The sequence below is a fragment of the Equus quagga genome, chromosome 17 (assembly GCF_021613505.1).
Source record: "Equus quagga isolate Etosha38 chromosome 17, UCLA_HA_Equagga_1.0, whole genome shotgun sequence".
Taxonomy (NCBI): Eukaryota; Metazoa; Chordata; class Mammalia; order Perissodactyla; family Equidae; genus Equus; species Equus quagga.
In genome coordinates, this window is record NC_060283.1 from 50,930,334 (window position 1) to 50,947,717 (window position 17,384).

Sequence of the window (17,384 nt, forward strand, 5' to 3'; positions counted from 1 at the left end):
GGACTCTCTGGCCCTCCCTCTCTATGGTTTCACCCCTCCGCGCTTGAGGGAAGCGCCGCTCGGTCCCGCCCCCGAGTTCTTTCATCTACTTCCGCCACACCCACCAAGAAGGCCATGCCACTCTGCTCCGTAGCTCTCGATGGTAGTCCGTGGGCGTCACGGCCGGGCTGGGGTGGGCGGTGAAAAACGATAGAGAAAACCATAGAGTACTCCGCCAGCGGCCAAGAGGAAGAGAGAGTGGCCTCTATACGCCCGTCGTCCTAGAGGCGGCTGGACCGGAGGCGGTCGCACGAAGGGAGTCCCGGGAGGCTGCTCCAGCTGCTGGTCGACCATAGAGATGCGGCTCCCGCTGGCCCTGGGCGGGGAGGTGAGTGAGCCGCTGCGGGGCGGGAACTATAGCAGGTAGTGCGCGTGAAGCGGGCTGGAGGCAAAAGTTTTTCGAACCCCAGGATGAGGGTGGGCCTGGGCGGAGGGAACCCTTGGGAGGAGGTGCTGAAGGGAGCGCGCCGACGAGCCGGGCCCCGGCGCATCACATCAGCCGCCCGGGGGCCTCAGCCGCGTCACTGCTCTGGACCGCGCCCGGTTACCCGCTGCCTCTCCTCAGGACCATGATCATGACGATGCTCTATCTCAAGCCTTGCAGGTTACAAAACGCCTTTCCCATTCGCCGGATCTTTTGATTCCCGCTGCCGCCCAGCGATGTAAACGCTGTCATCGCCTCCACTTTACAGATAGGAAAGCTGAGGCCTAGAGAAGCGACGTGACTGTAGCTGTCCGAGGCCATGCGGTGAGTCGCACCCCACAGACAGCTGGAAACCCGGGTGCCTTGGTCCCCAGGCCGAGTCTCAATCTTTCTCCAGGCTTTCTCTCTGCCTTAATTTGCCCTTTCCGTTCCTCAGTGCCCCTGCCCCAAAGATAAGCTCATTTGTTCTCTTGTGCCCGCCTGTCTTCCACCTCACCCCGCCTTCCAGCGGCTGAAGGTTCTCAATCTAGGCCTCACCGTGTCCTCCTTGGCTGCCCCCTGAGGCCATATATGGCAGAGCTGCCAGATTTTCCAGAGCAGCGACGATAATCAGTAATTGAAGGCTCCGGTTCCCAGAGGATCCTTTGACCCCGCCACCTTCTGAATCCCCGTGATCTGAGATTTTGAGTTGCAGGATTCTCACCTGCAACCTAATTTCCTAGCTCTAGGTCCTTACTTGATCTCCATGACTTCATTTCATCAAGTGTTTACTGTCATTCTTATTAATTACTAATTATTCAGTTTAAGCTAATTTTAGCCATATATAACAGTATATGCCATTTAGTTAGCATTCGTTTCTCAATTGTGTTCCAGTGTTCCATATGAGGCCATAGTCAATGAGTTTGAAATTTCTCCAGATGGCTTACTTTATGTGTAAGGAACCTAGGGAGAAACCTAGCTTGGTATCTTGGTAGAAACCTAGCTTTGCTCTGATGCATCTCCGTGTCTACACTTCTTCACTAGAACCCGCTTATTTGTCCAACTTGCATAGATTGTTGGTGGTTTGTGTTCAGTGAAGGGATAACGCCAATAAACTCCACTCAGAAAGCTCCAAGTCTCGGCAGGGAGCCTGATAGGTAAACAACAGTGCAGTGGGACACAGTTTTTGATAAGGTTATGTACGAGGTGCCATTAGGCCCGGGCGCGAGAGAGAGAGAAACTTAGATAAGCAGTGTCAGGAAGCCTTCACCGTGGAAGTGACATTTGTGCAGATTCTTAAAGGATAGTTAGGATTTGGTTAGGCAGACAAGAAGAGAGAGAGAGACAGAGACGGTGTGGAAGCAAAAGAGAATGTAGTGAGTCTGAGGAATGGCAAATCATTGGTATGATTGGTCCAGAGATCCCTCAAGGAGAGAGGTGGAAGATGAGTCTGGAGAGGTCAGCAGGGGTCAGGTCATGAAGGAAGGGCTTTATACCCATGCTAAGGAATAGTACGATCATAAAATGTTAAGAGGGGAAGGGACGTCTGCGATCCCTTGGCCCCACCCAATTTTGTTGCACATAAGAAAACTGAGACCCAGGTTGCTTAATGATTTGACCAAGGTTACTTAGCTCTGAGAAACATAACCTGCAGTCATTACTATATTGGCCAGAACTTGTTTTAGCTCTCTTCTGATATGGACCCCTGTTATCATTTTTATGCTTTTTGTTCTAAACGTTGTCATAAAAAAAACTTCTGGGTTAACTAGGTATGGCATGCCACCATGCAAGGAAATGCCTAAGTGTGCAGGCACTGGGCTGTGCACCTGCACCAGCTGGGAAGAAAGTGACAGGTCTAACTATATTTTGTTTGGTGTCTCTTCTGGTTGGTTTATCAGCACTTAAGAGGCCACAGCACACAAGTTGGTGGTGATGACAGACCCCGTGTTGGACTCACGGCCGGCCAACAGCACTGGGGAGATGGATGGACTGTGCTCTGAGCTGTTGCTGATCCCCCCACCTCTCTCAAACCGTGGAATTCTGGAGCCTCTCCAGAGCCCCTGTCCTTCTGGGAACCCCACACCTTTGCCTGCTGACCCAGGCTGCCTGCTGGTAGAAGCCACAGCAACTGAAGAGGACACAGGGAACATGGAGATCATTGTAGAAGCAGTGGCTGGAAACCTGTCCCCAGGTGCTCCTGGAGAGACCCCAGGTACGAACACAGTTGCTAGCAGGCCAGTGGAACAAGCAGCCCTGGGGTTTTCTCTTTGCTATTTTTGGTCCTTCTATAAAAATATGATGAGAACACAAGATAGCATCCTATTTTTATCCTTAGAGATGTTTTGATTTGATTTGCAGTTGGTGAATGTTGATTGAAGGTTGGCGAGGTGGTGCACAACCTTGTACCAAGCTCTTGGCAGTCTGTCCCTCCTAGGGCATCACGTCTGCTAGGCAGTAATCCAGAAGGGAAGACCTTTCTGCCACCTCTGCCCAATCCTTACTCCCGTAGTCCTCTGGGACTCTTTCCTCCATATTGACCTTCCCACCCAGGAACTGCAGCCAGGGATTAGGCAAAAGGCCTAGCCTCTCTCCACCCCCTGAGTTTGGCAGGGCTCCCCAGAAGTAATCTGGTATTTCCCTGCCCTAGTTTCTTGTGCGTAACACACTTAACTCATCCAAGGCATGTTAAGAGTGGGAGTTGAGTATTTATATTTATGCTAGAAGAATGGTTCTCTCTTTTATTCTTCCCGTATCCACAACTTCTTATTTTTAGGTAACTTCCCTGTTTTTTAACTGCCATCCTCCAGGTACAGTTGTTACAACTTCTCTTGGCAGTGTATAAAGAATACTGGAAAAGATTTGCTAATTTGATCATATGATATTTCTAAACTTATATGTGGTGAAAGAAATAATAAAGAAAGAGAAAACCTGGGGAAAATATTTGCAATATATAAGAAAGAGTCGAGGCCGCCCCGGGGCCGAATGGTTAAGTTCGCATGCTCCGCTGCGGCGGCTCAGGGTTTTGCTGGTTCGGATCCTGCGCACGGACATGGCACCACTCGTCAGGCCACGCTGAGGTGGCATCCCACATGCCACAACTAGAAGGACCCACAACTAAAATGTGCAACTGTGTACTGGGGGGATTTGGGGAGAAAAAAGCAGAAACAAAACAAAACAAAACACATGCAATATAATAAAGAGTCAATGTTTTTAAAATTCAAAGAGCCCCATAATATGAAAAAGAAACAATTTTTACAAAAAAGAGAAAAATCTACATGTAGTTCACTAAAGAAGAAATAAACATAGTCAATAACCATAGGGATTCTTAATCTCACTGTCACAAATTCCGGTTAAAAATAACTATGAGATACCATTTTTGTTTCTCAACTTTGGCAAAAATTAAATGTTTATTATAATACCTAGTGTTGGTGAGGTTGTGGGGAAATAGACACTATCCTATAGCCCATGGAGAGTATAAATTAGCATCAACTTTTAAGGGTTAATTTATCTATATTACAAATTTTAAAATACACATACTCTGACCCCGTAATTCCACTTACCGGGACCTGTCCTATAGAAAGACTCACACACATGCACAAGGATGCGGGAGGAGGATGCGATGGAGGGTGTTCTCTGTAACGGCTGGAAACAGCTCAGATGTTCATCAGTAAGGGCAAAATTTCATTTTGATTTATCTGTGCTCTGAAGTACCATGAACTGGGCAAAAAAATACAAACATGACACCCCGGGGCTGAGTCATGGCTCTGACATTGACAAGGATGGTGGCCCTGACCTCACAGGGACCCACTTCCCTCTTGTCACAGGGCACTTGGAAGACCAAGCAAGTGTTTCCTAAGCCTTTCTTTATGAAGGTCCTGCCCGTTGCCTAAGAAATGGCAGCGATTATTATAAACGTGATTTCTCCATTTTATGAATTATTGTGCCTTTGAAAATCACTTTACAGGATATGAAAGTAAAACTATGTCATTTATGTTGCAGATATTATCCCCAGACTGTCATTTTCTTCTTTTGGGAGTTTCTGATTTTTTATTTGGGCAAAATATATTGCCTTTTCTTTTTTTTTTAAAGATTTTATTTTTTCCTTTTTCTCCCAAAGCCCCCCAGTACATAGTCGTGTATTTTTAGTTGTGGGTCCTTCTAGCTGTGGCATGTGGGATGCTGCCTCAGCATGGCTTAATGAGCGGTGCCCTGTCCGCACCCAGGATTTGAACCGGTGAAACCCTTGGCCCCCGAAGTGAAGCGTGCGAACTTAACCACTCGGCCACGGGACTGGCCCCTGTATTGCCTTTTCTTATTGCTTTCTGGATTTGGTTAATTCTTGTTACATTCATTTAACAAATATTTATTAAGTACCTACTTTGTGCCAAGTATTGTGCTTGATACTGGGAATCTAAATGCATGTGCATGATAGGCCGGCCCTGACCAGATGGGGCTTAGAGTCCAGGTGTACAACCAGACTCCAAGTCCATCTTCACTCCCCAAATGTTAAAAGATTCGCCTACGTTTTCCACTAGTAACTAACTCCTTTGAGTCTCATTCCATCTGATTCTGTGCCTTTCTCTGTCGGTCCTCTGCCTGCAGGTGTCCTGGTAAAGGTGGTGGAGGTGTACTTCTGTGAGCGCTGTGAGCAGAGCTTCGCAGAGCCCACTCTGCTGGCCCTGCACCAGTGCACTGAGACCCTTATACAGCCTGTGCAGGGCCTCTCTAGCCCCCCATGCTCTGTAGAGCTGCCCCCCAGCAACCTCTCTCTCCCTGGCCCTCTGCAGGGCCAGGGCCCACCAGGTAGCCCCCTGTCGTGCCCCGTGTGTAGACAGGAGTTTGCCCAACCCCAGGCCCTGAAGAGCCACTTCAAGATTCACCGGGGCACTCCTGACATCTTCTCCTGCCCAGAGTCTGGCTGTGTGTTCTCCGCTGAAGATCGCAAGGGTCTGCAGCACCACCTGAGGCAGACCCACAGAGTGGTTCCTGTGCCCTGTTCTTTCCGGGGCTGTCCCCTGCTCTTCGGGAGCCAGCAGGGCATGGAGCTGCACCGGCAGGCCCATTACCCATTCCACTGCAACCTTTGCAGCTTCATGGGCTCCAACGTCAAACTCTTCCGGCAGCACCAGCGGAGCCATGGGGCCGGGACACAGGGAGAACTGTCTGCCGTTCAGAGTCTTCCATCACGAGAACTGTTGCCAGGTATGAGGCCGGGGTCCCACTGTATCCTGCCTGGAATGTAGCCACAGTCAATTTTGTAGGACGCAGTTGTTTCTATACAAGAATCCAGAGTAGTGGCTTAGTAGGACAGAATACTGGCTGACATGGGAAGGCATCTAGAAACCTTGGGCCGGTCAGAATATATGGGACAAAGAGCATGTCTTTGTCTATGACGATGAGTGAAATTTGGCTTTGACTGCGCTGTGTCCTTGAAGTTACTTGACCAATATTCTCTTCTGATCCATTTCAGAACTTTCTGAGGGCAAAAGCTAAAATGCCTTTCAGTGGCTATAGCCACTGGTAGAATGCTTGCACGCTCCCTCTTAGAACAAGTGGGATTGTGCGGGACAAGCTAGAGTTATTTTAAAAAGAAACCTTCAAGGCAGGTGATGCTTCACTGATTCTTACTCATCTTGGTCTGCAAAAAAGGGCATGTGGTGAGCAGGAGGAAATAGAGAAACCAGGCCAGGAGAGGCCAAGATTGTGATCAGAATTTGGCTTGCTAAGACTCATCTGTGCTCTGTTCCCAAAGAAAAGACCCCTCTTTCCTGGGAAATAGTCATATGTCTTTGTTTTACCAAGGCAACTTGCTAGAAGGATAGAAGGGGACAGGGTGTGACTCTGAATTGCTGAGTTGGATTTCTGAGCAGAACAGTTTAGAGGTCAGTGTATGCTCACCTGCACTGAGCCACCAGCCATTAGCCCTGAGGACTGAGCCAGGGAAGTGCAGTCTACCCATTCTCCACCTCACAGCGTCTGACCCCACTCCAGTGACCTCAGAGCTCCTACCTTCAAGGCATCTGGGGATGGTGTTATCTGAGGTTTGATTTACCTTAGGCTGGAGTGTTACTGATAGCTGGAATAAATTTATATACATAGGACCCAGATTACCTTATGGTCAATGGGGGAGAGGGTGATTCTGCCAGCCAGGAAGAGAAGTACCAGCATTCAGTGCTCTCATTGGCTCCTGTAGACGTCATCAAGTTTTCTGTGTCTCCAGCTCCCAAACTGCCCCCAGGAGGGGGAGAGCCTTTGGAGGAAGCAGGTACGCCCTTGCCCGGGCAGGAGTCAGCTGAAGAGGAGGACATAGAGGAAGAAGAGGAGAGTGGCACCCTGAAGGACTCCCAGAAGGCCCTGGAGAAAGGCCAGGGGGCTCAGCAGTTGGAAGGTAATGACCCCATTAGGCTTGGACTGCTCGCTGGGGAGGAGTGGACTGTGGAGAGCCTGGCTTTGAAGCTCTAGGGTTTGGTTCTTCTGAGCTTTGGTTCAGATCCTTTGGTTCTTAACATTCCACTTTGACATGTCTCGTGGGACAATGATAAATGAGTCAAGACTCTAGTAACACGGAGTAGGGGTAGACTGAGTTTGCTCTCCTGGGCTGGGTGTCCTCGGCAGAAAGCTCCTTTCTAGGGAAGGAGAGAGTAATATAGTATAAGAGGCCAAAGGTTATTGATGATCTGCAGCCTGTCTTCTCTGGCATTGAGCCCCCTAAGATTTTTTTCTGAATTCTTGCTTCCCAGTTTCCCAACTCAATAGAACATTTGAAACCCATCGCACAGGGAGCATATTTCCTGTCAGGGGAATACGAAAGATCTGATTGTATGTATTACCAGCTCTCTGTGGGCTAGAACTCAGGGAGTCAGTGTTTGGAAGTACGAGTACTTTACCTTCTTCTCTTCCTTTCCGCTCACTTCCTATGGGGTTCTCTTCCTTCCAACCAGCCCTGCTAATCCTTCTGCCTACCCCCATGAACAAGGGCAGGAAGAATAAGAATGTTCCATCCAGATTGTTCTTTTGAGCAGCGCTAGACTAAGGCTCAGGAATAGTGGCTGGCTGGGTAAAGCACTTCAGACAGGCCACAGCAAGGTCTGAGAAGTCCTTATGATTTTGTTTCTCTAAATACTTGAATTTCTCATCTCTTCTTTGAGACTACAGTGTTTGAGATGCTGTGATTTGGTTTCCTGGAGAGAAAGGGGAAAGGCCATACAACATGTATGTCTGGGCAAAATAAAGTTCTCCCGTTATCTAGCCAGCTGCTGGCCTTTTGAAGAATCTCGCTCTCAACCCTCTCTGCCTTTCCCTCTCCCAGGGGATGTGGCTTCTGGCACCGAGTCCCTCTTCAAGACCCACAGGTGTCCAGAATGCAAGCGCTGCTTTAAGAAGCGGACCCATCTGGTGGAGCACCTGCATCTCCACTTCCCAGACCCCAGCCTCCAGTGCCCCAACTGCCAGAAGTTCTTCACCAGTAAGAGCAAGCTCAAGACCCATCTGCTCCGGGAGCTGGGCCAGAAGGCCCACCGCTGCCCACTGTGCCACTACAGTGCAGTGGAGAGGAATGCACTCAACCGCCACATGGCCAGCATGCACGAGGATATTTCCAACTTCTACTCGGACACCTATGCCTGTCCCGTCTGCCGTGAGGAATTCCGCCTCAGCCAGGCCCTTAAAGAGCATCTCAAGAGCCACACGGCAGCGGCTGCGGCCGAGCCGTTGCCCCTCCGCTGCTTTCAGGAGGGCTGCAGCTACGTGGCGCCCGACCGCAAGGCCTTCATAAAGCACCTGAAGGAGAGCCATGGGGTGCGGGCTGTGGAGTGCCGCCATCACTCGTGTCCCATGCTCTTTGCCACAGCAGAAGCCATGGAGGCCCACCACAAGAGCCACTATGCCTTCCATTGCCCCCACTGTGACTTTGCCTGCTCCAACAAGCACCTGTTCCGCAAACACAAGAAGCAGGGCCACCCTGGCAGTGAAGAGCTGCGCTGCACATTCTGCCCCTTTGCCACCTTCAACCCAGTGGCCTACCAGGACCATGTGGGCAAGATGCACGCCCACGAGAAGATCCACCAGTGTCCTGAGTGCAGCTTCGCCACTGCCCACAAGAGGGTGCTCATCCGCCACATGCTGCTGCACACCGGTGAGATGGCTTCCCTCTCCACGGGAATAGGATAGGAGGAGGAGGACGGCAAACGTGTGCTTCCCTGTACGGACACACAGAGGGCTTCGCATGCTTTGTCTCATTTGCCTTAGCCTTTCTGACATAAACCTAGTATTTGTAGTTTATAAGTCAGCCTTAATCTGAGTGTCACTCAGCTAGGAAGGTGGTCAGGCTGGGGTTTGAATCCAGGCGTCTGTTTGAGCCTGTGCTTTACACTGTGCACTGGCCTTACCCTTACGGTCCTGTCCACTTCTGCCCACCCCTAGTCAGGCTTGGGCGGGTCAGCACCCAGCCTGGCAAAGCGAAGAAACTCAGACCAGGACAGATACCTTCCTTTGCAGTTCAAGTTTTGGGATGGGCTGTGAGAGCCAGGGGCCAGGAGGCAGAGCCATCATACCTGTCATAGCCTTGGCAGCCGTGATACTGAAGCACAGTCATGTCTGGGGGCCTGGAAGTTGCAGGTGTGTTAACTCAGACTGTTAACTGGTTACCAGCATTACTAATGCTTTGAGTGACAAGCAAATCAGGCTTCCTGCTACAGCAGCATCCCATTTGATCTCTGTGTAAGTGTCAGTGGATTGACGAGACATTAAAAAGTCTCATCAAACACTCTAGTTTGGGAGTACAGTTTTTAGGTAGCTTGGGGCAAAGCTGTTGTTCTCATTGAAAAGTTCATTTCTATACATGCTTTAGTCACAAAATCTCGTTTTTCCAAGGCCTTTCCTAAAACCTTACATCTATATAGTGCTTTATAGTTAACAGAGTACTTTCATAAATGTTCTCTCATTTAATCCATGACACCAGTCTTGTAAGGAAGGCAGGCAAAGATGAGAAACTCTGAAAAGTTTAATGGCCTGTTTCAGGGTTGCACAGCTAGTATCAGAACCAGAGCCAGAACACCACGCCGCTTGCCTGTCACCACAGAGAAAGGTCTGAGTGGTGGGCAGGGATAACAGGGAAGGGTCCAGAAGGACTGCGGCTCCCAGCCTCTCAGTGCCCAGTCTTGACCAACTACACAGACAGCTCATCCTCGAGTTCTCACTGGGCGCTACTGAGGACTTTGGGCATGTCATTTAATCTTCATATCAACCGTATGAGGTCAGTATTTTGTTGCCCCTGTTGTGGAGACAAGGACACTGAGACTTAGAGGGTTAAATGACCTGCCCCAGGCCACAGTGAATAGTCTCTGTGCATCAGCCTCTTCCTATGTAGAAGGAGGTCGCATAATACCTGCCTCCTAGGGCTGTCGTGAGGATTCAGTACAAGGAGGCATTTCTGTAAAGCGCTCAGAAAGGTGTCTGGCACATGGTGAGCACTATATAAATGTGGCTGTTAATCCTTATTACTGTGTTGGACTCCAGAGTCAGAGTTCTTAAGCCCTGTGTTGTATTGCCTAAGTTTTTCTCCTTCTCTTCCACAAAACTGGAAGGAGTCAGGCTAAGTGGAGCAGTTGGCCATTAGTGCCAAGAAGCTGTCTAACAAATCAGGAGTGGACTGTAGAGCTAGTTTTGAAAAGCTCAGTCTTCACTTTCCTGCCATCTTCACTGATGCTGGAGCAAGAAGTGGCTGTCTGAGAGGGCAGAGAAGCAGCAGTGACTGTGAGATGAGCACATCAGGTAGCTGTGGAGCTTTAGCACCTGCTGGCACGAGGGCAAGCTTGCTGGGAAAAATAGTCTGTTTGCTCACTTGATCTGCGTCTGACCTTTGTTTTCTCCCCTCTCATCCCCACCTACCCCCATCCCCACGTAAGGCGAGAAGCCTCACAAGTGTGAGCTGTGTGACTTCACGTGCCGAGACGTGAGCTACCTATCCAAGCACATGCTGACCCACTCCAACACCAAGGATTACATGTGCACTGAGTGTGGCTATGTCACCAAATGGAAGCACTACCTCAGTGTGCACATGCGAAAACATGCAGGCGACCTCAGGTATGAGTGCACGCATCCCCCCATCCCTCTCCCAAGACCCTTATGCTAAGCTCGCCTCCTCTGGGATTCAACTTCTGGCCCTGTTGCTCTTCTGGCCTCCGAGAGACTGCTCCTAACACCCTCTCTGCTCCTCTCATCTCCACTCCATTGGTTATAGCTGGCCTCTGTGCCTGTGGCCTGGTCTGCATGGTGAGAGCTCTCTGGGCTCAGGGAAGGGAGGACAGACCCAGAGACTAAGGTGTCACTTCAGTTCTCAGAGTCCAGTCCTGGGAAAGTAGAGGGACAACATTTGTGGCCCCAATCCTGGCCATTTCCAGATCCAGCCAAGTTCCCCTCTGATCTGCTGGCACAGCTGGCTAGGGTTTTTCCTTAGCTTTCATGCCTTCCTGGGAGAATAAGGAACTGGGCACAGAAACCTGCCCTGTGGGACTGTAGCCATGTCAGCTCCTTAGAAGTCCACAGTGGGTTGCTGATTCATGATATCTTCCCTTTAGGAGGCAATATAGAGCTGGCGTTAGAACTCGAGCCCTGAAGCTAGACTGTCTCTACCCTTCATTTCCTTTGTAACCTTAGGCAAGTTATTAACTTCTGTAAAATATATATGTATGTCACAGGGTAGTGGAAAAGAAGATTAAATTAGATGATGCATGTATACTGCTGAAGGTAGAGCCTGGCCCATAGTAAGTATTTCTTTAGCAACCGTTGGTTGTTATGATTCAATTATAATTGTGACTCCTTCTCCCCCTCCTCACAGATACCAGTGCAACCAGTGCTCCTACCGCTGCCACCGGGCTGATCAGCTGAGCAGCCACAAGCTGCGGCACCAGGGCAAGTCCCTGATGTGTGAGGTGTGTGCCTTCGCTTGCAAGCGGAAGTACGAGCTGCAGAAGCATATGGCTTCCCAGCACCACCCCGGCACGCCAGCCCCACTCTACCCCTGCCGCTACTGCAGCTACCAGAGCCGCCACAAGCAGGCCCTGCTGAGCCACGAGAACTGCAAGCACACGCGCCTCCGCGAGTTCCGCTGTGCCCTCTGCGACTACCGCACCTTCAGCAACACCACCCTCTTCTTCCACAAGCGCAAGGCCCACGGCTACGTGCCTGGGGATCAGGTCTGGCAGCTCCGCTATGCCAGCCAGGAGCCAGAAGAGGGGCCCAGACAGTGCCCGACACCCCCAGCAGACTTAGAGCCCTCAAGCCAGCTGTCTGCCCAGCCTGAGGGGCCGGACCAAGACCCTGGGACTGTGGTGGACCCCAGCTTGGACCAGGCCCTGCAAGAGACCAGTGAGGAAGACAGCAGCAGGAGACAGGATGGCAGTGAGGTTCCCCAGGGGGCTGGCCTGGTTGGCAGCCCCAGTCCAGCAGAGGTAGATGAGAGCGGCTGCACACTGCACCTAGAGGCCCTGGGAGTAGAGCTGGGGCCTGTCGCCGAGCCACCCCTTGAGGAGATCGCTGAAATAGCCCCTGTGGAGTTCAGGCCCTTGGATCCCTCAGGGCCGCTAAGACTGGAAGAGCCAGAATCAACTTTGACAGAGCTGTCTACCTTTGAAGGTGCTGGGACTTCTGGTTTGGGTGCTGAAGAAGAGCCCATTCGGGAAAAGCCAGTCCCTGAGCGCCCCAGAAGTCCCCCTTCCTCAGAGGATCCCCCTAACAGCTGGGTGGGACCCTTCAAGGCAACTCCACCTACGGAGACAGCACCCCTGCCCCAGTTCCCTGAATCAGAGTTGTTACTCAAGGCCCTAAGGAGGCAGGACAAAGAACAGGCAGAGGCCCTGGTGCTGGAGGGGCGGGTTCAGATGGTGGTGATACAGGGAGAGGGGCGGGCTTTCCGCTGTCCACACTGTCCTTTCATCACCCGCCGGGAGAAGGCGCTGAGTCTGCACTCTAGGACTGGGTGCCAGGGCCGCCGAGAGCCCCTGCTGTGCCCTGAGTGTGGGGCGAGCTTCAAGCAACAGCGTGGCCTCAGCACCCACCTGCTGAAGAAGTGCCCTGTTCTGCTCAGAAAGAATAAGGGTTTGCCCAGAGCAGATTCACCCATCCCTCTGCGTCCTCTGCCCCGGGGCACCCAGGCCTCAGAGAATGCAGAAGGTGGGAAGCCCCCACATGCACCATTAGAAGTAGAGCTGGTGCTCCTAAAAGATGCTGCTTCTGAGCTTCCTAGGGAGCCAGAAGAAATAGAGGAGACTCTGGCCACGCTCTCTGGCTCCACAGTCCCTCCTGCAGGAAACTGCTCACCCTCAGAGACCCCTGAGAAGTTCCACTTTGAGCAGGGCAAGTTTCACTGCAACTCCTGCCCGTTCCTTTGTTCTCGGCTCTCCTCCATTACATCCCACGTGTCTGAAGGCTGCCGCGGGGGACGTGGTGGGGGAGGAAAGCGAGGGGCCTCCCAGACCCAGCCTGTTGTGTCCCCACTAAGCAGTGGGGACTCTGCTCCCCTAAGCAATGGGAATACAGAGTGCAGCCCTGGTGATGGGGACACAGCTCTGGTTCCAAAGCAAAAGGGGGCTCGCTTCTCCTGCCCCACGTGTCCCTTTAGCTGCCAGCAGGAACGGGCTCTGAGGACTCACCAGACCCGGGGATGCCCCCTTGAGCAGTCTGGAGAGCTGCACTGTGGCCTCTGCCAGTTCACTGCTCCTGCTGCTGCTGCCCTGAGGCTCCACCAGAAGCGGAGGCATCCCACCGCATCCCCAGCCCGTGGCCCGCGGCCCCCTCTTCAGTGTGGGGACTGTGGCTTCACCTGTAAGCAGAGCCGGTGCCTACAGCAGCACCGGCGCCTCAAGCACGAAGGCGTGAAGCCACATCAGTGCCCTTTCTGTGACTTTTCCACCACAAGACGGTATCGGTTGGAGGCTCACCAGTCCCGACACACAGGTGTTGGCCGCATCCCCTGCAGCTCCTGTCCTCAGACATTTGGTACCAACTCAAAACTGCGCTTGCACCGGCTGAGGGTCCACGACAAAACACCCACGCACTTCTGTCCACTCTGTGACTACAGTGGCTACCTTCGCCATGACATCACTCGCCATGTCAACAGCTGCCACCAGGGCACCCCGGCCTTTGCCTGCCCCCAGTGTGAGGCCCAGTTCAGCTCTGAGACAGCACTCAAGCAGCATGCTCTGCGCAGGCATCCTGAGCCTACACCCCCAGTCTCGGGCTCTCCCACAGAGGCCACTGAGGGCCCCCTGCACTGCTCCCGCTGTGGGTTGCTGTGCCCCAGTCCTGCCAGCCTGCGAGGACACACCCGTAAACAGCACCCCCGGCTCGAGTGTGGGGCTTGCCAGGAGGCCTTCCCCAGCCGGCCAGCACTGGATGAGCACCGGAGGCAACAGCATTTCAGCCACCGCTGCCAGCTCTGTGACTTTGCTGCCCGGGAGCGGGTGGGCCTGGTGAAGCACTACTTGGAACAGCATGAGGAGACTTCAGCAGTGGCAGCAGCCTCAGATGGGGATGGGGATGCTGGCCAGCCGCCTCTGCGCTGCCCCTTCTGTGACTTTGCCTGCCGCCATCAGCTGGTGCTAGATCACCATGTGAAAGGGCACGGGGGCACCCGGCTCTACAAGTGCACCGACTGTGCTTACAGCACCAAGAATCGGCAGAAGATCACCTGGCATAGCCGCATCCACACCGGGGAAAAGCCCTACCGCTGTCACCTCTGTCCCTATGCCTGTGCTGACCCCTCTCGCCTCAAGGTAAGGTCAGGGGCCATGGGGGCCAGGGATGGAAGGAGTGCAGGCTGTGGAGTTAAACTGCCTGGGTTCTCTAATCCTGACTCTTCCAAGTATTAGCTCTGTGACCTGGTCAAGTTCCTTAACTTCTCCAAGCCTCAGATTCCTCATCTGTAAAAAGGGGATAATACTTCATAGGATTGTTCCAAAGATAAAAGTCCATAATATATGCGAGGCATTAATAAAGGCATGCAATAGGTTGGGGATAATTTGGGTGATAATAACAGCTAACATTTATTGAGCACTTACTGTATGCTGGAGACTGTAATTTTAATCTTTTCAAAACTATGAGATATAGTTACTTTCACTGCTTCCCGCTTTACAGAATAATAAACTGAGAATTAGAGGTTAAGTCATCCAAAGACACAGTGATAAGTGGCAGAGCTGAGATAGTCAGGGCAGACCTACAGGTAGGCTGATGGGTTAGGTTTGTGTCAAAGTGACCAGGTCCTGATTGGTACTAGGAATCTGGATAGGATCAGAGCAGGGAATGGGATTATCTGCCAGCAGTTTCTCTGCGTACTTGCCCTAATTCCACATCCAATGCGTACCAAGGGGTGCACATCTTCTGGGTAGACTCTTTGTTCTTCCCCCCTCCAGTACCATATGAGGATTCACAAGGAGGAACGGAAGTATCTGTGTCCCGACTGTGGCTACAAGTGCAAGTGGGTCAACCAGCTCAAGTACCATATGACCAAGCACACAGGTGAGTCTGCATGGTTTTGACGGGCCCAAGGGCTTCCCGGGTTCCCTGGCACACCCAACCTGCCTAGTGTGGTGTCCGTCCTTATTCAGATTCAGGATGCACATCAAGTTTCACATTGAGGGTAGTGGGTAGTCTGAATAGCTTCCCAACACACTGAAGACCTGTCACAGTCGGAAGAGGGATAAACCTGAGAGTCTGGGCCTTTGTTCTTTGCAAGAGCTTCCTGGGTGATTGTGGCACAAAGTTGAGAACCCCCCAACTCAAACATGAGTGACTAGCTGGTTCCTACACAGACATGATGGAATATCATGAGTAAGGAGGAGAGAGTGGAGGGTTCACCTGTTTTAACGTATCCCTCTTTCCTCCTGGGCATGGAGTCCACGAACTGTGGGCTCTCAGAAAAAGGTTGACGATGGTGTGCCTGTGATTATTGCATATGGTCCGCCATGTAAAGGAATGACCAGATGTATTTCAAGACCCTCTGCATTTATGAATGCCACTTCTTTTGCCTCCACCTTTTCCCTTAGGCACTTTCTTTTACATCTTGAGTTGAACAAGGAGTTATATTTCAATGGATTCCCAAATTTCGAGTACCCCATGACCAAAAGGGGGTTGGAATTCCCCAAGTGGAAATCCTATCATATTTGAGTATTCATTGTTACCAGGGGGCTACTTAGGGGTCCAGTTAGTTATCAGCATCCATTGAGCACTCACTGTATACAAGGGGCTGTGTTGGGAGAAGGACATAGAAATGTCAGACAAGAATGGAACATTCCAAAGATAAGGTCATTAGTCAGCTTGCTGCTTGTGTTTTTTATGCCCCAGAATCACAGTGACTCTTATGGTCCACTGAACCTTGTTCCACCCCCTTCAACGGTGATTTGTTCCCTTGCCCTGTCTTCCAGGACTGAAGCCATACCAGTGTCCCGAGTGTGAGTACTGCACCAACCGAGCTGATGCACTGCGCGTACACCAGGAGACACGGCACCGGGAAGCACGGGCCTTCATGTGTGAGCAGTGCGGCAAGGCCTTCAAGACGCGCTTCCTGCTGCGCACCCACCTCCGCAAACACAGCGAGGCCAAACCCTATGTGTGCAATGTGTGCCACCGCGCTTTCCGCTGGGCTGCTGGCCTGCGCCATCATGCCCTCACCCACACTGACCGCCACCCCTTCTTCTGCCGCCTCTGCAGCTACAAGGCCAAGCAGAAATTCCAGGTGGTCAAGCACGTGCGCAGGCACCACCCTGACCAGGCTGACCCAAACCAGGGCGTAGGCAAAGACCCCACCACACCCACAGTGCACCTGCATGACGTGCAGTTGGAAGACCCCAACCCTCCTGCTCCTGCTGCTCCCTCAACTGGACCTGAAGGCTGAGAGCCTACCCCGCCTCCCAGACAAGAAGAGGGCGTGGCCCAGGCTGCAGACTGGAACCAGAGCCAGCCTGAGGAGCTCAGGGCCTACGCAAGGGCTGGCTTTTGGGGTGTCAGAGTGGCTGGAACCCTCTTGGGACTCTGGCTATAGTACTTTGAGGTTGACGGCTACATAAAAGAGAGACATGGACCACAAATTGCTTTCTTGTTGGGGCACGCTGTGTTTTTAACCTGTGAGTTCCTAATTTCTTCCTCAATACTCCACCAAAGTCCCTGGCCATATGATCTTGGTTTTACCCATTCCATCTTCTCTTTCCTTCTTACTAGGTCAAGTCCTATTTTCTTTCAGCATCCTCAAACAGTTGTATCTAACCGCATGTGCTGTTGTGCCTAATGCTCTATAAAGCATGTTAAAGAGAATGGTTACTAGCTCATGACTCCTGCAAGTCCCTGTCTTAACATTTCCAGGCTGTCCTCTCAATCTGCCCTCTCCCCTCAGACCTCTGCCTCTCCTTTGTCTCCTTCCACCTTCACCGAGTGACTGATTCTGAAACAGGCCCAGGTCTGCCTTCTCTCTGGCCTTGAGCCTGTCCTGGCCCTCGCCTGCTCCCTATTTCCCAGCCCCTTTGTCTGCCTCTGCAGGGAGCATTGCCACCTACTATGCATCCTCCTGGAAGTGGCTGTAATTCAGCCTCAGTCCTCAGACTGGCCTGGCAGCTACACTAGAGTGAAAGCACAGGAACAGTGTAAAAAGCGGGGACGGGGAGGCACCTCTCTAATGCAGAGGTCTGTATGAGCCTCACAGTGGCAGTGTAATCAGTTGTCTCAACTGGGACACACTGGAAAAATTAAATAGGGTACTGTTAGGAATTGTACTGGGATAATAGACATAACCCAGGACTATTCCAGGCAAACTCTTCAGGAGGGCTGGGATCGCACGGCCCTTTGTCTCCTCCTTTTGCCCTGCCCCTTAGAAGCCACACTTCTGTACCCTTCCTATGCAGCACATGCAGGGGGCCCTGGAAATCTCTGGTTTCTCCACCTTTTCCCTGACCCA

The 17,384-nt window shown here is 51.8% G+C and overlaps 1 protein-coding gene across 4 annotated transcripts; it reads left to right on the forward strand.

The window, feature by feature from the left end:
• The first annotated feature begins 64 nt into the window (after positions 1-64).
• On the forward strand, positions 65-17,088 carry ZNF142 (zinc finger protein 142). Of its 4 annotated transcripts, none has more exons than XM_046642946.1 (10): positions 65-367; positions 636-787; positions 2,341-2,654; positions 5,045-5,644; positions 6,663-6,830; positions 7,752-8,576; positions 10,348-10,525; positions 11,280-14,214; positions 14,851-14,956; positions 15,862-17,088. In XM_046642946.1, the coding sequence occupies exons 3-10, from the start codon at positions 2,375-2,377 to the stop codon at positions 16,329-16,331; spliced, it is 5,562 nt and encodes a 1,853-aa protein (XP_046498902.1). In that variant the 5' UTR covers positions 65-367; positions 636-787; positions 2,341-2,374; the 3' UTR covers positions 16,332-17,088. The 4 variants fall into 4 exon arrangements, with proteins under 4 accessions (XP_046498902.1, XP_046498904.1, XP_046498903.1 ...); XM_046642948.1 differs by having other exon boundaries at positions 644-787; XM_046642947.1 differs by lacking the exon at positions 65-367 and having other exon boundaries at positions 391-787.
• Positions 17,089-17,384: the final 296 nt, after the last annotated feature.

Excerpts from the sequence above, each read along its gene's own strand:
- ZNF142 (XM_046642946.1), top strand. The coding sequence starts at position 2,375 with ATGACAGACCCCGTGTTGGACTCACGGCCGGCCAACAGCACTGGGGAG. Across the intron at positions 8,577-10,347 it reads CCACATGCTGCTGCACACCG|GCGAGAAGCCTCACAAGTGT; the intron begins GTGAGATGGCTT and ends TCCCCACGTAAG. Across the intron at positions 14,215-14,850 it reads CTGACCCCTCTCGCCTCAAG|TACCATATGAGGATTCACAA; the intron begins GTAAGGTCAGGG and ends TCCCCCCTCCAG.